This window comes from Thermobia domestica, chromosome 14 (assembly GCF_964235325.1).
Source record: "Thermobia domestica chromosome 14, izTheDome1.hap1.1, whole genome shotgun sequence".
In the NCBI taxonomy this organism is placed as follows: Eukaryota; Metazoa; Arthropoda; class Insecta; order Zygentoma; family Lepismatidae; genus Thermobia; species Thermobia domestica.
The window spans coordinates 18,311,658-18,332,967 of NC_137467.1; the positions used below are offsets into that span (position 1 = coordinate 18,311,658).

The window sequence follows — 21,310 nt, forward strand, 5'->3', positions numbered from 1 at the left end:
TTTTTTTTTGCACTTTTATAAATAAGAAAATTTGGATTAAATATGTAAAGAATGGAATTAAAATGTTTGTAGGTCAATACACTTCTTGACAGCTTTTTCAACCCATGATCAATTACAGATTTCAAGATATATCCTTACGTACTTAATGATAAGTGAAGTTTTAAAATCGAGGACACGCCAACGTTAATCTTCAACAGACCACCATTTGCGTAAATGCCACTGTTGTTTTTTCCTGAGCGAAGTCGAATGGCGAATTCTTGGCTCCAGATTGCTGCCACGCAATTCGTTATGTTGACAATTCTCACTCTTTGCCATAATCCCATTTGATTGTTTGATTAGAGGCAAGTGTCGATTTGTCACACTGGTTTTAATATTGGTCTCTGTAGGTGCTGCCCTCCTGCAGATATGGCAAGGCGTTGATTTCGCAGCGAGAGCCCTACTACATGTCTTGTATATAAACTCTTTGGTACTCCATAGACAAGCAGAAGACACAAGACTCCACATCAACAAACATGGCATCGTCTGTGATAGTTCTTGTGCATCTAATGGCGGCTTTAGTAGTTACGGGGATTTTCTCTCCAGCAGTAGGTGAGTTACTAAAAATTTGAATATAACAACATTTTATAATAGTTCACTACTAAGTAAAAGTACTTGTTAAATAGAGAATTTATATTCAAAATTCTAGTAAGGTTGATGTGTACACACTGTTTTTATTTTTCCTTATCAAAATGAGGAAAATATACGTAAAACAGTACGGTATATTATGAGGCATGCTAGTGGTCAAATGCTTAGAACGTACTGCGAATCAAAATGGTCAGTGTTCTTCAGACATTACTCCAGTGTGATTTGATTGCTTGTTATATAGGGCCTTATGCAGAGTCGTTCAGGCGCGTGATTAGTGTCATACTAAGGAGTACGATTAACATGTTGCCTGCAGTTTTCAGACTCTTAGTATGGCACTAATCATACCTCAAAACGACTCTGCATAAGGCGGATAATGTCTTAAGGTTGGTGTAAAGAGACAAGCTTTGACGATAGATGTCACTACAATTTTCGTATCTCTCTAATGTATTTTTTTATACCTTTCACGAAAATTCACGATTTCTCTTACAAATTTCAGCCTAGAGACTTCAAATTTCTAGAAAAGGAACTTCATAACCTATCGAAGCCAACAATTCGTGCCGATTTTTTTGCTTAGAATTTTCTTCATTGTTGAAACAGTTATATTGTAAAAGGTTTCGATATCCATTTCAATCATGAAGAAAATTCTAAATAAAAAATCGGCACGGATTGTTGCCTTCGATAGGTTATGAAGTTGTTTCTCTAAAAATTTGAAGTCTCTAGGTTGAAATTTGTAAGAGAAATCGTGACTTTTCGTCAAAAAAATACATGAGAGAGATACGAAGACTGTAATGACATCTATTGGCAAAACCTGTCCCTTTAAACCAACCTTAATTGGCGATCAATCAAATTGCGCGATGGTATTTTAAACATATTGATCAATGTTGCATACACTGCCGGTTCTTAAGAGAAGTCACATTGGTAAGATTTTAAAGTTTGTCCCTACAAACTTGGGGGAAAAAACTTACCAATCAATAATTACCACTGTATGCAGCTTTTTGAAACTGCATGAAGACTTCTTCGCCTAGCTTATAGCAATCAAATTTAAAGTTTAAGAGATGTTAATTCTCTTAGAAGCTGCCATTGAGAAGTTTTTTAAGAATTGAAAATGGCACCAAACTCAAAATTTAATATTATACTTAGTTTATTTATTTTTTTCCTTATTTGGGGGAAGGCGCGGTGGCTCAGTGGTAAAGCGTTCACCTCCGCTGCTTGGGGTCCCTGGTTCGATCCCAGCTGGGCTCACTTTGTGGTGGACAAACACCGTGCTCGTTGGTTTTCTCGGGGTTCTCCCGTTTCCTCCCACTTTCTTCATTCCATCATTTTCATTTATTTCTCATCATCACCATCTCCTTTAGCCTAATCGGCATAACCGTGAGACGTTAAACATAAAGATTTCATTTCATTTTATAATTGATAAAATATAACAGTAGATTAATTTCTAGTGGAAAAAAATGAAATGAAATGAAATCTTTAAGTTTTACGTCCCACGATTATGCCGGTTATGCTAAAGGAGCTGGTGATGATGAGAAGTGAATGAAACGGTGGAATGAAAAAGTGGGAGGAAACGGGAAAACCCATACACACGGTGTTAGTCTACCACAAAGCTCATTTGGCGCGAGCTAGGATAGAGTATAGTTGAAATAATGACAAATAGGTAAGTAATAAAGTACATTAGCTATGTTTTTAAAAAATGACTATCGTTTATAAACTCTTGCATTACGTTTCGAAACGGATTACTTCCAGGGAGAAATTATGTTTGCTTTCTAAAATTGTTTAGCTATCCTCAAATATTACAAATCCAATTTACTTTTACATTATTAACTTTAAATCTACTTTGAGTTGCCATCAGTGGCGTATTTAAGTTAATTGCTATCGGCTTAAGCCCCCCGTCCGAAATAAATTCGGTATATGCATAACATCATTACAATTTGTCGGCACCCAAAAGTGCTTATTCACGTGTTGTGCATAGCCCCTCCCGAAACAAAATCCTAAATACGCCACTGGTTGCCATATTTCTCTACTGTAAATACAGGACACGCGTTGTATATATATATATATAAAAAAAAAACATTTCTCATTAAATGAAATTAAATCTTACAGTTTAACGTTCTATGATTATGTCCCTTAAGCTAAGGAAGACGATGATTAAGACAATTTGGAAGAATTGGTGGAATGAGCAAGTGGGGGGAAACAGTTGGGGATAGTGTGGTGTATTCTAGTGGTTAGAACCTTGGACTCACGTCCGCGTGGTTCAACACAGCCGGCGGTTCCCAATTTTCGGAGTCCAACCCAGTGTCGTGAGGCAAACTGGGGATTCACGTGAATAAAAGACGTGAAAGCCATTAGGCCTGGAGAGCTCGTGATACGCCTGTTAGAGACGTAGTTCAGCCTATTGCTAAACAGATAGCGCCATTAGGTCTGGAAAGCTCCTGATATGCCTGTTAGAGACGTACTTCAGCCTACTGCTAAACAGATGGCGCTATTAGGTCTGGAAAGCTCTTGATATGCCTGTTAGAGACGTAGTTCAGGCTATTGCTAAACAGATGGCGTTGGAGAGGCTCAGGCCCACAAAAAAGGGCTGTTACGCCAAGGGAGTTTTTGGTTTGCTTAGGAATTATTTAATTAAGTACTGATACAGCACATATATTGGTTCTACGTCATGATACGACATACACACGATACAGACAATTGTTTCTATGACTGCCTTATTGGGGAATAATCACACAAAATCACAATAGAACTCGTAAGTTATTCATGGAACGTTTTATTTATTTTCTCGATGACACAAAACGATCACATACTATATAACCGTTCACATGAAAACGACAAGATATCGTAGCATCGATAACAAAATACATAATAACATGGTTTTAAAATTTTGATTTTTCAATTATTCGTATCAAATATACTATAAGCTTAATATTTTCTTTTCTTATCTCTCCTGTATCAGATTGACTTCAAGTCCTGGTAAAAAAAAAAAAAAATCATTATAATCTAGAAACTTTTTGAACACAAAAGAAGCATTGTCTCCTAAAATACATCAACTTGGCAATACGCAAACTGTCCTTAATTTCAGCCTTCAGAAAACCAGTCTTCCAATTTACATGAATTTATGATAAACTAAACATATCACGTTGACACTCACATCCCAGTTTACCTCCCCGGGTTCGATTCCCGGCGGGAGCTCATGTGGTTCGGATTCCACGTTAATCAGTAGGTCCACGTCTCATAAAGCCTCGCTGCTGAGCGGGACGTAAAACTCAAAATCAACTCAACTCAACCAGTTTGTCTCATTAGCGCTTGTCTCCTCCCAGTCCGTACAAATGATGGGAAGAAACTAGGAAGTTCTTACAAGGATATCAGAGTGTCCTTTTGTTCAAGAGCAGTGAGTATTCAAGATTTACTCGGACATAAGTACTATAAAAAGGCATAATACATTGCAAACTCTCAGATACTATAAAGGTTGGCTCTTCATTCTTTTTCATATTCACGTGGAAAGTTCAGTAGTTGTATATCATAGCTTTTTCGTAATATCAACGTTTCTACTTCATCTCAGTGCAATATCACAATTGAAACACTTAAAGAAGTCTTTTTCATAACTCGTTACTGAATGGCCTATAAATTATCTTTTTCTTTCTCCCTAAAGGTTTCTTTTCTTACTTTTTCCGTTGCTATCATTTCTCGTTTTTGTTTTACATCTTCAATATTTCTTTCCTTACTTTTTCCGTTGCTATCATTTCTCGTTTTTGTTTTAAATCTTCAATATTTCTTTCCTTACTTTTTCCGTTGCTATCATTTCTCGTTTTTGTTTTACATCTTCAATATTTCTTTCCTTACTTTTTCCCTCTTTTAAATGATTATTTTCATCTCATAATCTTTGCGACTTTTACTAAGAATTCAAACATTACTCCAACTTACGTTTCACTTTACACTACAAACTTCATACATAACTTTCTTTTAAATGCTGTCTATTATACTGTAGGGGAGAAAGAATAATTTTAGATATTATTAAAAAGAGGAACTGGTTGGGACATTGGCTAAGGAGGGCTGGTTGGTCATCAGGGTCGTGCTCAGGCCCGCAACTAGAGGGGGCCCAAGAGAGGCCTGGCCCCCCTTAAACTTTTCATGGCCCCACCAGACCTAAATACAAAATGCTATTATTAATACAAAAATCACAATTTAGATATTTGTAAGAGAATTTTTAATGACTAGGCCCCTCCTATCTTATTCATGCCCCCCAAACTTCTGTGTCTAGTTGCGTGCCTGGACGTGCTAGAAGGTATGGTAGCAGGGAAGGGACGAAGGAGACTACATTTAATGGACAATATCAAAACTGAAAAATCGTAGGCTACGTGACGTGAAGGCGAAGAGGTTGTCGGAAGACCGTGGAGCATGGAAGCTCCTCAGTTACAGTAAGTGACAGGCCAATAACGGCAGAATGGCTATGATGATGATCATTAATAAATAATCTTAAAATATAAGATTATCATTAGCCATTTCCATTCGTTTTGAGAATAATTCAAGGGAAAAAATATATACTAATGACGAACCAAGAAAATTACATTTGAGAATGAAATTTAGAACAATCTTTAATTACCCTTTATTCATATGACTCAAATAATTTCACTAATTTTGGTATCATTAATTGTGCTGTTCCAAACATCGTGCCCGTCTAAGCTTTGTTGGTGGAATCAACACTTGTATGTAGTGTATTCCAAATTAACAAAAGTTTCCGTATTTTCAAGGAAAGTAAAACTCTGAAATTTACTGAAAAGGGGGAAATAAATTTGAAAAAATAATAATAAAACAAGGAAATCTTACTGTATATGAGAAAATAATTTTGTTTCAACATAATGTACTTATGATTAGGGAAGCACGGTGGATCAGTGCTGGAGCCCTTACCTTTAGCGCGTGAGGTCCCTGGTTCGATCCGCCGGTCAAGTAAGTTTGCGTTGGATAACATCGTGTCTATATTTTTCCTCTTGGTAGTCCCGTTTACTCCCACATTTCCATTCCACCAATTATTCCATTATCATTCACTTGCCTTAATCATTTCTTCTCCTTTAGCCTAATGGACATAAACGTGGGACGTTAAACTGAGAGATTTCACTTTTACTTATGATTAGAATATGCTATTTGAAAAGGTATTCACTGTTTCAGCGTTCTGTAAAATTAAAAAAAAAAAAATAATAATAATAATAACCATTAGTACATTTACGTAAGTATTCAATATCAGTTAATACCGTTTTCACAATCATTCTTCTTCAACATTATGATACCAGGTCTCACTGAGCTGAATCATATTATAATTATATAAATTATGTATTTTGAAAAGTTATAATAGATTTTAAATCCTTATTTTTTTAAAAAAGCAAGATGCACATTTCTAAGAGTGACACTTCTAATAATTTATAATCAGGGTAATAGTTGTCGTTAGCTGTGCTGTCTTCTATCTGATGCCAAGAGATGTCGCTGGCGTGGAAATGAAATGAAATCTTTGAGTTTTACGTCCCACGGTTATGCCGGTTAGGCTAAAGGAGACGGTGATGATGAGTAATGAATGAAATGGTGGAATGAAGAAAGTGGGAGGAAACGGGAGAACCCCGAGAAAACCCACGCACACGGTGTTTGTCCACCACAAAGTTCACTTGGCGGGGGCTGGGATCGAACCCGGAACCCCAAGCACCAGAGGTGAACGCTCTACCACTGAGCCACCGCGGCCCCCGTCGCTGGCGTGGAGAGAGGAGCTGAAGATTTGAGGGAAAACAATTTATATTAATTATAACAGCAAGAATATATGGGCACGTGACAATAATAATAATAATAATAATAATAATAATAATAATAATAATAATAATAATAATAATAATAATAATAATAATAATAATAATAGGAAGGCTTTCAAATTCCAAAATTGGATCCGAGTGGCTAAACTCAGTCGCTTTTTTCAGAAAAAAAAATGTTCCGGGGGGGCACACGTAGTATTCCGGAGGAACACTGCTAGTACTACTTTATTTATTATTATATTATAGACGTATTGTTTTGGTCTCGTCCGGGGGGCACTCTCAGAGTTTCGGGGAACAGTGCCCCCCAATAAAACCTTATCTGGAAGAAACACTGGGTAAACTTTAAAAAAAAAAAGTTTCTGCATATTCAATTGTGTTAAACTTGGTAGATATTGCAAGAAACAGCGAATTTTATAAAAAAAATCTTATCAAAATCTTATTCCTATAAGTTACAGAACAGTGACAAACGTATATGTACGAATAAATAATTGCATGGAGAAGTGGTTTTTCGATTATGCTTCCTCTGTGACATGTGCTACTCGATTTTTTTTTTTCTAAATCTGACCATCGTTAGACTATTCTTATGGCCATGACACATTTGGTTGATACTAGCCGAACCGTTTAGAAGAAAATGATAACGAAGAATCGAAATAAACTTTTCGGGAAAGAATGGAGCTCCACTTCGTTCATTTATTTAGAGAAAGGAGAAGTAGATATTCCTCATGAAAACATTTTAGTGTTTCTTCATTGCAGCTATTCTTAAATTTTCACGCTCAAACTAATTTTAAATTTAAGATTAATTTAAGATTTTTTTTTTAAGTTTAATGATCCTTTTCAACTCCAAGGATGTGGTAGACATGAATCTAAACCAAATGAGCTCCTAGCAAAAATCGAACCCGGGTCTCCCTGCCAAAGGCTTGTGCACTAATAATATAGCCACAAAAGAGCTGTTTTAAGTATAGCATGTAAAAATAATTTAGATATTGGAAGTCATGAAGTGTGCGGTGAATATCCATCTTTTGTAATGACACATTTTTCAACATACACCCTCCATTCCAAAAGAAACCGAACATTTTAAAAAAAACAAAAAAGCAATGTACATTTTGGAACAAATCATTTTTATTAATCAATGTATTCCCCTTCTGCATCGATACACATGTTTGCACGCTCCAACAAGTTGTCAAACGACTTCTCCATGTCCTTTATTGGAATGGTCTTCAGGACGGCGGTCGTCGCCTTCTCAATGGCATCAATCGATGCGTGCCACTTTCCTTTCATCGCCAAATGCAGTTTCGGGAACAGATAGAAATCGCACGGAGCGAGATCTGGTGAATAGGGCGGATGATGCAACCGAATAATGTGATTTTTGACCAAAAATTCAGTTACAAGTCGCGAACGATGTGATGGTGCATTATCGTCCAAAAGAGTCCAACTGCCGATTTCGCGATATTCTGGCCGAATACGACGAATTCTTGCCAGCAAACGCTTCATGACGCCTAAGTAAAACTCTCCAGTGACTGTCTGGCCGGGCTGAACAAATTCTTTGTGGATAATTTCTTTTGAATCGTAAAAACAAATCAGCATCACCTTAACTTTTGACTTCACCAAGCGACTTTTTTTGGGTGTTCCTTCATCCGGCGCTCTCCATTCAGCACTTTGCCGCTTTGTTTCGTGCTCATATTCAAAACACCACGTCTCGTCACCAGTTACAATCGATTTCAAGAAGTTTCGATCCTGCCGAGCACTTTTAACGATGTCTTTGCAATGCGCAATTCGATCAACTTTTTGGTCTTCGGTGAGTTTGTGTGGTACAAACCGCGAATTAACCTTCTTAAGGCCCAAAACTTCGGTCAAAATGCGGTATGCGGTTGTTTGAGGAATGCCTAATTCCATTTCAATAACTTTCACCGACGATTTTTTGTTATGTTTGATGAATTCACGCACTTTTTCGATGTTTTCTTCCGATAATCCGGTTCTGGGACATCCTGATCTTTCGTCATCATCCAGCGTCTCTCTACCCGATTTGAATCGCCTGAACCACTCGTAAACTTGCGTACGGGATAGACACTCATCACCATATGCATTTTGTAGCATTTAATGCGTTTCACTAAAAGTTTTACCCAGTTTAATACAAAACTCAATTGCAGCTCGTTGTTTGAAACTCATTTTCCGACCGATGTACACAACACACTGACAGTTGAAATGCAATAACTTTGTTGCCGTGCATCCAAATGTCATGACATTTATACCAGTTGTCAATGAGGGACTACGCCATCTACCGGTAAAATATTACAACAGATGGCACTAGTGGTACTATTTGTTTTCAAAAGTTCGGTTTCTTTTGGAATGGAGGGTGTACATTTATTAGTACGTTTTTGTTGTATGTTTCATGTGTAGTAGGTACTCTACATGTGTATGTAGGTATGTACGGACAAAAAACATGAACATTACGCATAAGCAATGGAAAAAAGGACTAAAAACCTTCGAAATGTGGTTGTGAAGAAGACTGTAGATAATTAGCTGGTAGATCGGAAAATGAATGAGAAAGTATTATGAATTGCAGGAGAGAAAGGATAAATTTGAAATGTAATTAAAATAAAGAAAAGAAATTTGTTGGAACATTGGATGAGAGGGAACTATATCATGAGAGACGTGATAAAAGGTTCGGTGGAAAGAAAAAGAAGGAGGAAACGAAAGATTACACAATTTATGGACGGTATTAAAAAAGAAAATTGCTACATGAACTCGAAGAGGTTAACTGAGAACCGTGGCAGAATACCAACAATGATAACAAGGGCGCCCATGTTGTGGTTTCCAAGGGGGGCAAGTATAAGCGACATTTCAAATATAGTTTCAAATTTTGATGTAACTATTCTAAAAATTATATTGAGTTTTCGATATTCTGAAGTACAATTTCCTCTAGGGGGGCGAACGCCCCACCTTGCCCTTTGATGGGCGCCCTTGAATGATAATGCATGTTCTGGAGCAATTTTTCGTCATTAAATTAAGAAATTTATTGTCACCCTATATAACAATTTTTAAACTTACAACCTTATTTATCTTTCTGTTTTTAGCCGCCAGATTCCCTTTGAGTTATTTCTCGACGCCTTATCTTCACGTGAGTGAACCAGACTTTGACGGCGAGGAGGTATTGGATATAGAAGTGGAAGATCCCTCTGAACTGTTCAACGGTCTCTCCAAACGAGAGGCTGGAAGCAGCAGTGTGTGGTTTGGACCTCGGTTGGGGAAACGCGACAAACGCTCCTTGGAGTCTAAAGCCGAAAAGAACGAAGCACTTAACCTTGCAGAACTTCTCAAAGATGCACCTTGGGCTCTTATTGCTTTAAAAGGTAAGCAAGCTTTTATTCTTCTATGCCGTATGAATTTTTTTTAGTGTGTATATTTGTACGACTATTTCGTGATAAGAACTAGGATTAATCTTTCAGGCACGGATTCCCGAAGGACTTAAGATTGGTGTTAAAGGACAAGTTTTGCCAATAGATGTCACTACAGTTTTCGTCTCTCTCTCGTATTTTTTACCTTTCACGAAAATTGACAATTTCTCTTACAAATTTTAACGTACAGACTTCAAATTTTTGGAGAAAGAACTTCATAACCTATCGAAGGCAACAATCCGTGCCGATTTCTTATTTAGAATTTTCTTCATTGTTAAAACAGTTATATTGTTAAATATTTGGATATCCCTTTCAACAAACAAGCCATTTCAATCATGAGGGAAATTCTAAATAAAAAAATCGGCACGGATTGTTGCCTTCGATAGGTTATGAAGTTCCTTCTCTAAAAATTTAAAATCTCTAGGTTGAAATTTGTAAGAGAAATCGTGAATTTTTGTGAAAGGTAAAAAATACATGAGAGAGATACGAAGACTGTAGTGACATCTATCGGCAAAACTTGTCCAATTAAACTAACCTTAAGAGGAAACAGGAGTGGACTAAGAACTGCGGTTTAACATGGGCCACCGGGTAAACTGGGAACTGTTGATGGAACTTTTAAACAAGGTTGGGTTGGAATGAAAATTTCAAAAACTCGCAAGAACTAACAAGTAAATGTTAGGATAGAGGAAGAAATGAAAGTTAAAAGTAAATGTTAAATGTTAGAATAGAGTGCAGTTGGAAGGGGAGTTCGACAGTGATTATGTCTCTCGTTGACGAAATTTAATATCTACCGAGAATAGCTAGTAAAAATAAATAAATAAAATAATGCTACCATAATGAAGACAGCATTTCAGTAGAAAGTAGAATGTTTCATAAAGCATATTCAGTAACAGGATCATAAATATGAAGTAACTGATATTAAGAATTTGTGTTACTTGTTACTTTTTGCTATGAGCAAAGCTTTGAACCACATATTTAACATTCATACAAGCAACAAACCATGTATTATATTTCCCTGTAATCGTTCACGAAAATAGCTTTGTGAGCACATGAATTTTCTGACATTAACATATCTATATATCACATGTTGTTTGTTACTTGGTATAAATGTTAAATAGACCGCGTAAAATTTTACTCATAACAACATATAACAACTAATGTAAATTCTCACTGTTAGTTACTAGATATTTATTGTACACTCGGAAGGCTTAGACATTTATTATACTCCAAGAAGGCCTAGATATTTACTTTATTATACCCTCGGAAGGCCTAGATATTTATAATGCCCTCGGAAGGTGATTACCTTGCTGTTGAAATAATTCACTAATACTGGTAGACAATTGGAGAATTTTAACATCATAATTTTTTGCTGTGTAACAACTGTTATTATTATTATTATTATTATTATTATTATTATTATTATTATTATTATTATTATTATTATTATTATTATTACCACCATTTGGTTGGAGGCCAGAAATTTGAAAGCTATTCGAAACAAATATATTAGCTTTTCTTAAAAATAAAATTTAACTAACTGACTGACCTACTATCAAGAATTCTCTTATTCTTTGTTGTTATTAAGTTGCGTACAAAAAATAAAATAAAATAAAATAAAATAAAACGGTCAAAACTGTAAGGAAAACCCTTAAGAATTATCAGATTGCATGGAGTTGAAATCGGATAAAAATAATGGGTATGCCTTCATCTCTAAAGAAAATCGATCACCCGCTTATATTGCCCTTTATTATATCATTAGCTTATATTACTTAAAATTTAATTCTAACACGGTGCCTAAGGAGTATACTTTGATAAGTGGTATCGTGCAGAGATGGGCACACCTTGAGTTCTATCTTTATGCGATTCAAATCTGGAATTTAACGTCAATTTGTATAAGATACCATATGTTTTGATGCTGTGAAGTCAAGATATCGCGTGAAGTTCTTGATGTTGAGTGAAGTTATAATCAGAGGGTAAATAAGGATAAATGAGGTTTATTTTGCTGTACAAAATACATTAAAGTCAGTATACGTTGCACAGACTTAAGAATACAGATACAATAAAAAAATGTTTTACTTTTTACTTTTTGGCACCGTAACATTGCCTTTTTCAAGTTTCCCTTAGGGAAGGAAGGACGGTCTGAGAAAGGCAATGTTATAAGCCGAAATATTGTAAGACAGTGGCGTACTTAGGGGAGCTTCCGGGCTTAATCCCCCCCCTCGAAATCTTATTTACTATATTAAAGTAAATGAAATATCTTGCAGAATTTTCACATTTCCTGGACGAAAGTTAGTAAAGCTCCCACCCCCGAAATAAAATCGTAAATACGCCACTATTGTAAGTAAAACATGCTTTTCATTGTATCTATAAATTTCTGTTAGTAGAACTGGAACAGAAGATGAGAGGAAAGTGGGACATTGTATACAGTAAAATGTGTTAAGTTAGCCATTTGTTTTATTTATTTTCACATCTATGGAACTATGTGGGTATGTGCTGCGCTATTAGAAAAGTATCTTGTATTAAGTTCAGTATTTTCCGTAGAATAAAGAGTAGTCTCAGTTTAGATAGATTATTCATATATCATTCAAACTCACAAACTACAGAAAAATCTAAAAGAAGTAATGATGCGCGACTACAGGATTCGAACCCAGGGCTCTACGTTGTGAACTAAAAATATATCAACCCTTTCATTAGCCCGTTTACTGATGTTCTCTGCTTCCCAAAACGACACATTTACTTCCACGCCATCGTGACAGTTATGTTACGTTAGGTTAAATTTGAAGGCGTTATTACAGGTGTCAGGTCTGTAATTGTAGGCGTTGACTGGTGTCGACTGACTCAAAAATTGATATTAACTTATTAATTACAAGCGTCAATTACCAACTTCGCCGGGTTAAAATAACAAAAAAATGTAATATTAGTAATAGTATTAGTAATAGTAATTCCGTTAGTCACTTTTTACTACAGTATTACTAAAGCGCTCTCTGATATCGCTCATTTATATATATATCCTCCCTTTCCCTTGCAACTTGCGAAGCTGAATTTGGATTTAAACGGCATCAGAAGTGTCACTGTCAGAAGCGACCCCAAAAACTATGAATTCGACACTATAGTGCTGCCAAAATGTCTTGAGCCGTGGCAAAACTTACTCCCACGCGTTGAGCCAATAAGGATTCAGATGCTGCTACTGCCGTCTGCGCCAAAGGCAGTGCAATTCCTTCAGCCGATAGCAGCACTTAGAACCAAAGACTAGGTGTCAAGTCAATGTGTTATATTTATAATATCGGTAACTTTCGATCATGTTTATATACATATATCTCCCCCTCCCCTAAGTTGCACCATGAAAGTGATATAACAAGAAACATCTCAGGCCCGAACCTCATCTATGTTGAAAATTTAATAGATATCGGTATCGGTATCGGTTAAGAGCTATTAGTCACAAACATAGTCAGTTTCATTTTTATTTATATAAATAGATTTCATAGTAAAAATAAATTATATAGTATAAAGTTTAGATTTTTAGGCCTTTTCGATGATGACATTTATTCTTAAATTTTAAAATTTAACGACATACACCACTAGAATACGTCAAACACCAGTTTGGAGAGCCTGCCATACACAGTATATATGACACATCCTAGAAGAAAATATACCTACCTACAAATAGAAAATAGTAAAGAAAAGTTATCTTTACGAAAGACTTGGTGGCTGGCTTTATAATACCGGGTGTATCAAAAGTCCGGGGTAATAGGCCAACTCTGCTCTGAGTGAAGATATAGAAAAATGGAACGAGAGGAAAATTGTCGGAAATAGATGGTTTTCAAAATAAAATGGTGGAAAATTTTCAATCGCACCAGCCGTCTGGGCTCCACACTGGTGAGACTTCACACGAAACAAGACTCACCGACAGGGTATCGAACCCCGCGGTCTCCCGCGTGACAGGCGGGGATACTAACTACTTCCGTTGGTTATTAAATATCTTAACTTATGTTGTTGCTGTAAATTCATAAATGAAGAAAGGAAGGATTGCATTAAAATGGTCTTTAATGATAATGTTTACAAATCATTTTCTCCATAATAAAGAGAAAGCTGAGATTTAAAGCAACTCTGTTCTAGCTAGTACAAGGTATTGAATAATTATTACATACAGATACTTTAAATAGACATTAATAATCTAATATAAATAAAATAAAGAGGTTTGTTTGTCTGTGTGTCTGTCTGCTGTGTGAGGCCTGGGGACCAGACGAATGGACCGAGAGTTACCAAATTTGGGTCACGGTTACCTTGGTCCAGGCCCCAAACTAAAACAAAGCATTTTTTAAAATTTTGAACCAGGGGGTTTCATGGGGGAGGATACGTTTACCGGGACATGTAAAGTAGTAGAAAATGACCGATATTAGTGTCGAATTCATAGTTTTTTTTTGGGGGGGGGAGGTCGTTGAGATCAATGGTGAAACTCCGATTGCATGAACTTCCAAATTCACCCCATTCGGTTGCGGGCCAGAGGTCACCGTGGGGGGATACCGAGACATGTAAAAATAATCCAAAATGACCGATATTAGTATCAAATCCATAGTTTTCGCGGTCGCTGAGATGAATGGTGATACTCTCACAGACGTTGACATCCAAATACATCCCACCTGCGAAGAATGGGTATTTCAGCTAGTTGCATGATAAAGTTCAGATGAAGTATATATAAAAATGAAATCAGTTAATGAAAGCCTATCTACGGAAGATCTCCGTATTTTTGTGAACTTCTTGTTTTTATGATTTTACATACAAATAAAAGGTCTAGACTTTAACAGAAAATGGGTTGCAGAACCTTGATGTTTCATGACCATTTTCTCACTTCCAAACTTTAAGTCCTATCGACGTCTTGGCGAGACCAATTGCTTGATGTGAATCAAGTGACCAGTCCAAAAGAGTGCACTCACTAGATTACATTGTTTATCTTCAGACAATTTATATAGTTTTCAATTCATGATTTCCCCTTTGTCTCTTTTTGCTTTTAGTTCCTATTTTGATCACTTTCACTCTTACTTGTTGATCGTTTGTTTTCTAGGAAATAAGTCCACCTAATTTTATTTACTACAAACATTAAACATTAATAGGAATTTAATACACTTAAGTTCAATTATATATCAGAATGGATAAATACTTTCATAAATACTATCTGGCTGTGTACGAACACTACATAGTCTGGAAAATCTGCACCACAACACGGTTTTATCGGATTGTAGTTCTCTTGCCATGGCAGGAGCATTGCCACGAATGCCGCTTTTAGCCGGAATCTACGGAATTTCCTATCAAATGCGCTCGATTTTTCTCCCCGTCTGCTAGGCCCCAACGTAGGCATGGTTAGGAATTGATGATTGTTAACTTAAAAACGTAGTTTAATGTATTTCTTGACAAGCCAACAATTGACCATCATTTATTCAACAGTTTATGTTGGCCACCCAACAAATGACCATCATTTATCCAACAGTTTATATTGGACAACCAATCATTTGCCATAATTTATCCAACAGTTAATGTTAGCCAGCCGACACTTTTCCTTAATTTATCTAACAGTTTCGACCTCGTATACCCAATCGCAACTTTGTTTCGTAGGTCCTTTGTTAGCAAATGAATTGATTGGCAAATTATGGCCAATCACAACGTAGATAGTCTGAAATGATAAAGCAGTGACGATTCAAATAATTTTGTACCCACTGTAAAATCAGGGGAGAAGGGAAGTTGTGTAGTAAAAATATATCCGTACATAGTTCCACAGATATTTGTTGAAAATTAAACGGAGGCTAACTAAACATATTTTACTGTAGGCTGTTTTCCTTTCTTTCCAGCTGAGTACGGCAGTGGCAAAAGACATTCCATAAACTTCACTCCACGTCTCGGACGGGAATCTGAAGAGAGCCTAGAGGAGCGATCGTCACCACCTTTCGCTCCCCGACTCGGTAGGAGCAGAGACCGCCGAGAATCAGCTCCTCCTCCCCTGATACCGCGTCTCGGCAGAGAGGAGCCCGGCCACAGAGTTGATAGGGCCAACGTTTTTGATCCACGATTAGGCAGATCGGCAACAAAACATTAAAAAAAATATATAAATCTTTTCGTTGAGATTTATGTGATGAATAATGTTATTTTTTGTCATTACGTCACCCGTGTACATTCCATCCACTAATATAAAGTACATGTATTATAATTATATACAAATAATCATGCAGTAAAATATTAGTATTGTAATCATGGAGATTTTTATTTGTACTACAAATAACTGAATACCTTGTATTTTCATATCATGTACGGTGAATATGTCTGCCGAAATCACACAAATTGTTTCGTATATATTCCGAATATGAGTTTTCAGCAATGTACCGTACATATGCTGATTCGTTTCTATCCGAACAATTTTAGATAGCAACACCTGCCAAACTGGGTTTCAGAGAGCAAGAAAACTGTACAACACCTGTTAAACTGGTTTCACAGAGCAACAAAACTGTACAACACCTGTTAAATTGGGTTGCACAGAACAACAAAACTGTACAACACCTGTCAAATTATGTTTCAAAGAGCAACAAAACTGTACGCACACACGCGTATCAGTCTCTTAGCTAGTCTTAACAGAAGTAGAGTGAAGATATTATAGTAGGCAAAATGCAGCTGGAGTAAAGAACATCGCTTTTGGCTCTTTCCTATGTAAACATTAGCATTTCCCGGATAGTAGATCAGTGTTGGAACAAGGGCTTTGTAAGAGGACGGACCATTACTAATATTATAATTAAATATTATGCACAGCAACCTCCTCTACAATTCACATCACCAACAAAATCGCATCCAAAGGGGGCATCACTAAAGCTCACGAGACCTGTCCTAATGGAGACCCAGGATATGGCAACTGTGAGAATCCATTATTACAGCGTGTTATGGCTAAACAGTTACATGTAGCTCAATGAACAATGAATCCTGTAATTCTTCAAAATCGAGGTTGGAAACTGTCTACAACACCAGTGTGCGTGCGTTAATACTACAGCATACCGCGGAACAAAGGAGCAAAAATAGAAGTATGTACAAGCGCCAATTAGTTGGTAACCGCTGGAAATTTGTTGTGACAATCGACAATGCATGGACCTATGTAAGTGACATTGAAAAGTCCAGGTCATCCACAGAGGTGTTTATGAAAAGGACCGATGTAACTTGGTGCGTAAATGCTAAGAGAGTTTCTGCGAAGGTTTTAATAGTTGTTCTGGCTTTTGGTACAGAGAGTAGATTAAGAATCGTTAAGATCGAAAAACTGTCAAAAATCGATGATACTTATTACCAAGAAAATGTCGTATCTCCCGTTTACTCAGACAAAATACCAGTACTATATGGCAACGACACCCATGGTGTGGAGCTGCACCAGGACAAAGCTTGAAGTTACACGATCAAACAGTCATTGGCTTTGGACCGACGCATGGAAACTCCACCATTCTATTCCGTTCGACGACATTTTTGTTAAAATTCAAGATGTTAAAATTCTGTGAATTACCGTACTTTTGGGACTTCTCAAACGGCATCCTTGGCCCGTATGGTCTCGTATGGTCAACAACTTACTCCTGATACAGCCTGGAACGAAATCTGGAGCAGTAGGAACTGAGATCTTGTGCAAATGGCTCGTATTGGTGGGTATCATACGAGGGCGATTCGGAAAGTATCATCCGATTGGTTAAAAAAAAAATGTCAAAGTAAATCAAAATAATTTATTATATACATCTGAAAACTACTTCTTTGCACTATTTTTCAACATAGCTTTCATAAACATTCAAACATTTATATCTCTGCATTAGCTTAGAATCCCCATCAGCATAAAAATCTCTTGCCTATGCCTTGAGCCAGCCTGTGATCGCATTTTTCAGCTCCTCATCAATCACCAAAGCGCTGATGTGGAAATTCATCGAAAAGCTCCGAGATTGTGAAACGTCGATTTTCACGAACTTTTCCATCAATTTTCTGAACGAGTTCATCAAGTGATCACTGATGGCCTGCCAATTTTCTCTTCGTCATGAATGTTTGTTCGTCTACTTTTAAATGAACGAACCCATTCACGAACAACTTCTTTACTCATCACACTTGGTCCATACACGACACAAAGTTCCCAATAAATATCTGCTGCCGAGTATTGTTTTGCCGTAAGAAAACGTATAACAGCTCGCATCTCGCGCTTGACGGGGTTTTCTATTGCAGCACACATTGTGAGACGATACAAAGGTGGAATTAGTGATCAGACAACCTTCACTCTACCACGGCTGGACGCAGACTGATCTACCGCGCACGTCCGTGCAAAAATGATAGCGCTGCTCCGACTACTTCACGCACAGTGATCAATCGGAGATTACTTTCAGAACGCGCCTCGTATCAAGCATGATCAATGGTGGCGGGGTGGAATATCTTAGGGTAAGCAACAAATTCAATGTGTTCGGATGGAAACGGATTAGCCGCGCTATACCTACTCTAGTTTTCCGAAAGAAAATACTACATTCCGTCAATTAATTGACCAGGTTACACAATTCAGAATTACACGTCATACTAAGATGATAATGTCTGAGATAGATGAGATAAGGAATACATAATCACTCCAACAGAGATAAAAGTAATCTAAGTACAGGAGCGCAATGATAATGATGATTAGATAGTACAGGAAAAGACAACTTACGTCTATAGTCCACACGAATCTATAGAGGTGTACTTCTAACTGGGAGTACTTCATAATTATCTTCCGTTCTCGGAAGCACAAGGAGCAAGACATATGGAGTAGGGATGGCCAGAACCGGTTCCTGGCGGAACCGGTTTTCGGCTCTGAACGGATCCAGTTCTGGAAGATCCGGTTCCGGAACCGGTTTTTCGGATCCAAGTCTGGAACCGGTTCCTAAGATCTGGTTCTAGAACCGGGTTTTCGGACCACCGGTTCTGGGACCGGGTTTTCGGATCCAGTTTTGGAACCGGTTCCTAAGATTCGGTTCTGGAACCGGGTTTTCAGATCCAGGTTTGGAACCGGTTCCCAAGATCCGATTCTGGAACCGAGTTTTCGGATCCAGGTCTGGAACCGGTACTGAAACCGTTCTGAAAACCGGATTTCCAACCGAAACTTTGTGGCCATCCCAAATATGGAGCCGAGAAGCCACTTGTCCTTCTCCAAGCAGTAGTAACGGTTGGGAATGCATTGATTTTATGGAGAGCTATGTTATTTACATCTACAAAGTTTTGAAGCAAGTGCATACTGACATTGGTATTTCAAGGAAAGTTATGAGTATCATGAATAGCCTTTGTCAATATCTTTCATCGTATTTCTGCTGAAGCTTATCGTTTGGTCCCTTACAACAAGTAGTCAACTATAACCAGTCGGGAAATCCAAACAAATGTGTACCTTCTTTTGCCTGCCGAAATTGCTAAACACACTGTTAGTGAGAGTACCAAAACTTATCAGCTCTAAGTAGAAATCTTATCCAAGATTTTTGATTTTCAAACGGTAGCAAGACCAATTAGTTCTGGATTCTTGTAAGCACTTGGGGGTCGGAGTTTTGGGTTGGAGTGCTGTGTTTAATTATTCCGTTGGACGGCTGCTACATATCAGAATTCAAATAAAATAATATAGGCGTGTTACATTATCCCGTAACAGAAGATTCCACGTTATAACGGCCTCATTCCATGCAAGACTAATTCACAACACTCTCCCCCCTTTACATTAATTGAGACAAAATGGATTACAACTAAAAATACACATATACTCGATTGTGAAAATAGCTCCATATAAAACTGATCAAAACTCATTCCAAACACTAATAGGTAAAAAAGAATATTGATGAAATAGCGATGACTTATGAATGCAATGACTATTCATATTCACTACTAAAATTGCACTATCACACAGACAAGAAATTCTGACAAAAACAAAAAATCATGGTATGATAGCAGTAGAAAGATTTATACTTGGAAAAAACAAGAACCGAGTATTGTGCAACATTGATAGTGCAAGGATCATCAAACACATAAAAATAACTTAAACAAGGTGCAAAAGAAAAAACGCCTCATGCAGAGTCGTTTTGACGAATGATTAGCGTCATACTAAAGACGTTACTACTGCAGGAAACATATGTTAGTAGAACTCTTTAGTATGACGCTAATCACGCTTCAGAACGACTCTGCATAAGGCCCAAAGTGTTCTAGCACGCTTGTGAACTGTAACGTTACAGAAACCATATCCACGAAGAAATTAAATGCCGACTGACTATTCATGCATTATTCAGTCTAAAATCTTTTGTCTTCGCGAATTCTGTTGAAGAATTTTGAAACTTAAAAAAGATATAAAACCATAATTATGCTTGATGTGTTGTATGGTTGCGGAATATGGTCGCTTACTCTAAGGGAAGAGCGCAGACTGAAAGTATTTGAGAATTCTAAGCGAATATTAGTTGGGAATTTCATAACGAAAAACTGCATAATTTATATCGTTTACTTAATATTGTTAGGATCATTAAATTTTGGGTGTTCGGGTGAGCAGATAATTCGGCTAGAATGGAAGAAAATAGGAACACTTTCAAAATTTTAACTGAAAACCCACTTGGAAAAATATTTTATTACGAAGACCTAGACGCAGAAAGAAGGATAATATTAAGATGGATCTCTCAGAAATTGGAATACAAAATAGAAACTAAAGCCTGTGACAAATATCTTGGCATTTCAGCTAAACTAATAAAACGCAAGTTCTGACGCGATGTTGCCGAGTGCTAAGGGGTGTGCCCATGGCTAAGCAGACCAACTACAGCGCGCGCGATCAGGTGGCAGAGGATAGACGTGGATGTGTACAAAATAAACGTGGCAATACCGCTGGACTCTCACTTGCTAGCAGCATTTAAAGAGAAGTTGGAGCACCACCTTCAAATGCCAAGATGTTTGTCACGCCGTTTAGATCCAATTGGCTAAGGACAGAAGCCAATCGAGAGGTTTTGCGATGCAATGAACCTTCTGGTTCTAAGGGCATAAGAGTAAGTTAGCTCAATATTTTCGTTATAGAATGGCAGTTTATCAACTTCTCCCATAGCACAACAACTCAATATATGAGTAGCTTCTTACTGCATTCTTCTAGTTTCTCTTTTTTCTTTCTTTAAAGCTGTTTACTTTGATGAACAGACTACTTTATCCATCCTCTGCTTGTGATATCGAAAGAAACAATGACGATAGAGCTATTCTTTGTTGATTTACCGATTCAGAGAGTGTATATTACCTATAGAACGCTCACCTCTGGTGAGGGGTCCCTGGTTCGATCCCAGACCATGTAAGTTGCTAGTGGATAACGTCGTACCCGTGGGTTCTCTGGTGCCCACTGGGCTGTTTCATCGGATTCTGTGAAAATAATTCTGTAATTTTAGCTGTAAAAGCCCTGTGCACCTGGCCATCTTACTTTGCTGTTATCTACTATACCAATCTACTTTCTTCCCATTTCGTCAACTTTTCTTGTTTTTCGACTTGGAA

The 21,310-nt window shown here is 37.3% G+C and overlaps 1 protein-coding gene across 3 annotated transcripts in view; it reads left to right on the forward strand.

Moving 5' to 3' along the window:
* Window positions 1-374: 374 nt before the first annotated feature.
* Window positions 375-21,310, forward strand: part of LOC145670569 (PBAN-type neuropeptides-like) — a 28,327-nt gene continuing 7,391 nt past the window's right edge. The window contains exons 1-3 of one of the 3 annotated variants that reach the window (XM_081739374.1): window positions 375-588; window positions 9,485-9,760; window positions 15,649-16,029. In XM_081739374.1, the coding sequence (XP_081595500.1) occupies window positions 513-588; window positions 9,485-9,760; window positions 15,649-15,893 (597 nt within the window). In that variant the 5' untranslated portion in view covers window positions 375-512 and the 3' untranslated portion in view covers window positions 15,894-16,029. Of the gene's footprint in view, window positions 589-9,484; window positions 9,761-15,648; window positions 16,030-21,310 lie in introns of those variants that run through there. The other 2 variants (XM_081739375.1, XM_081739373.1) reach the window with 2 other exon arrangements.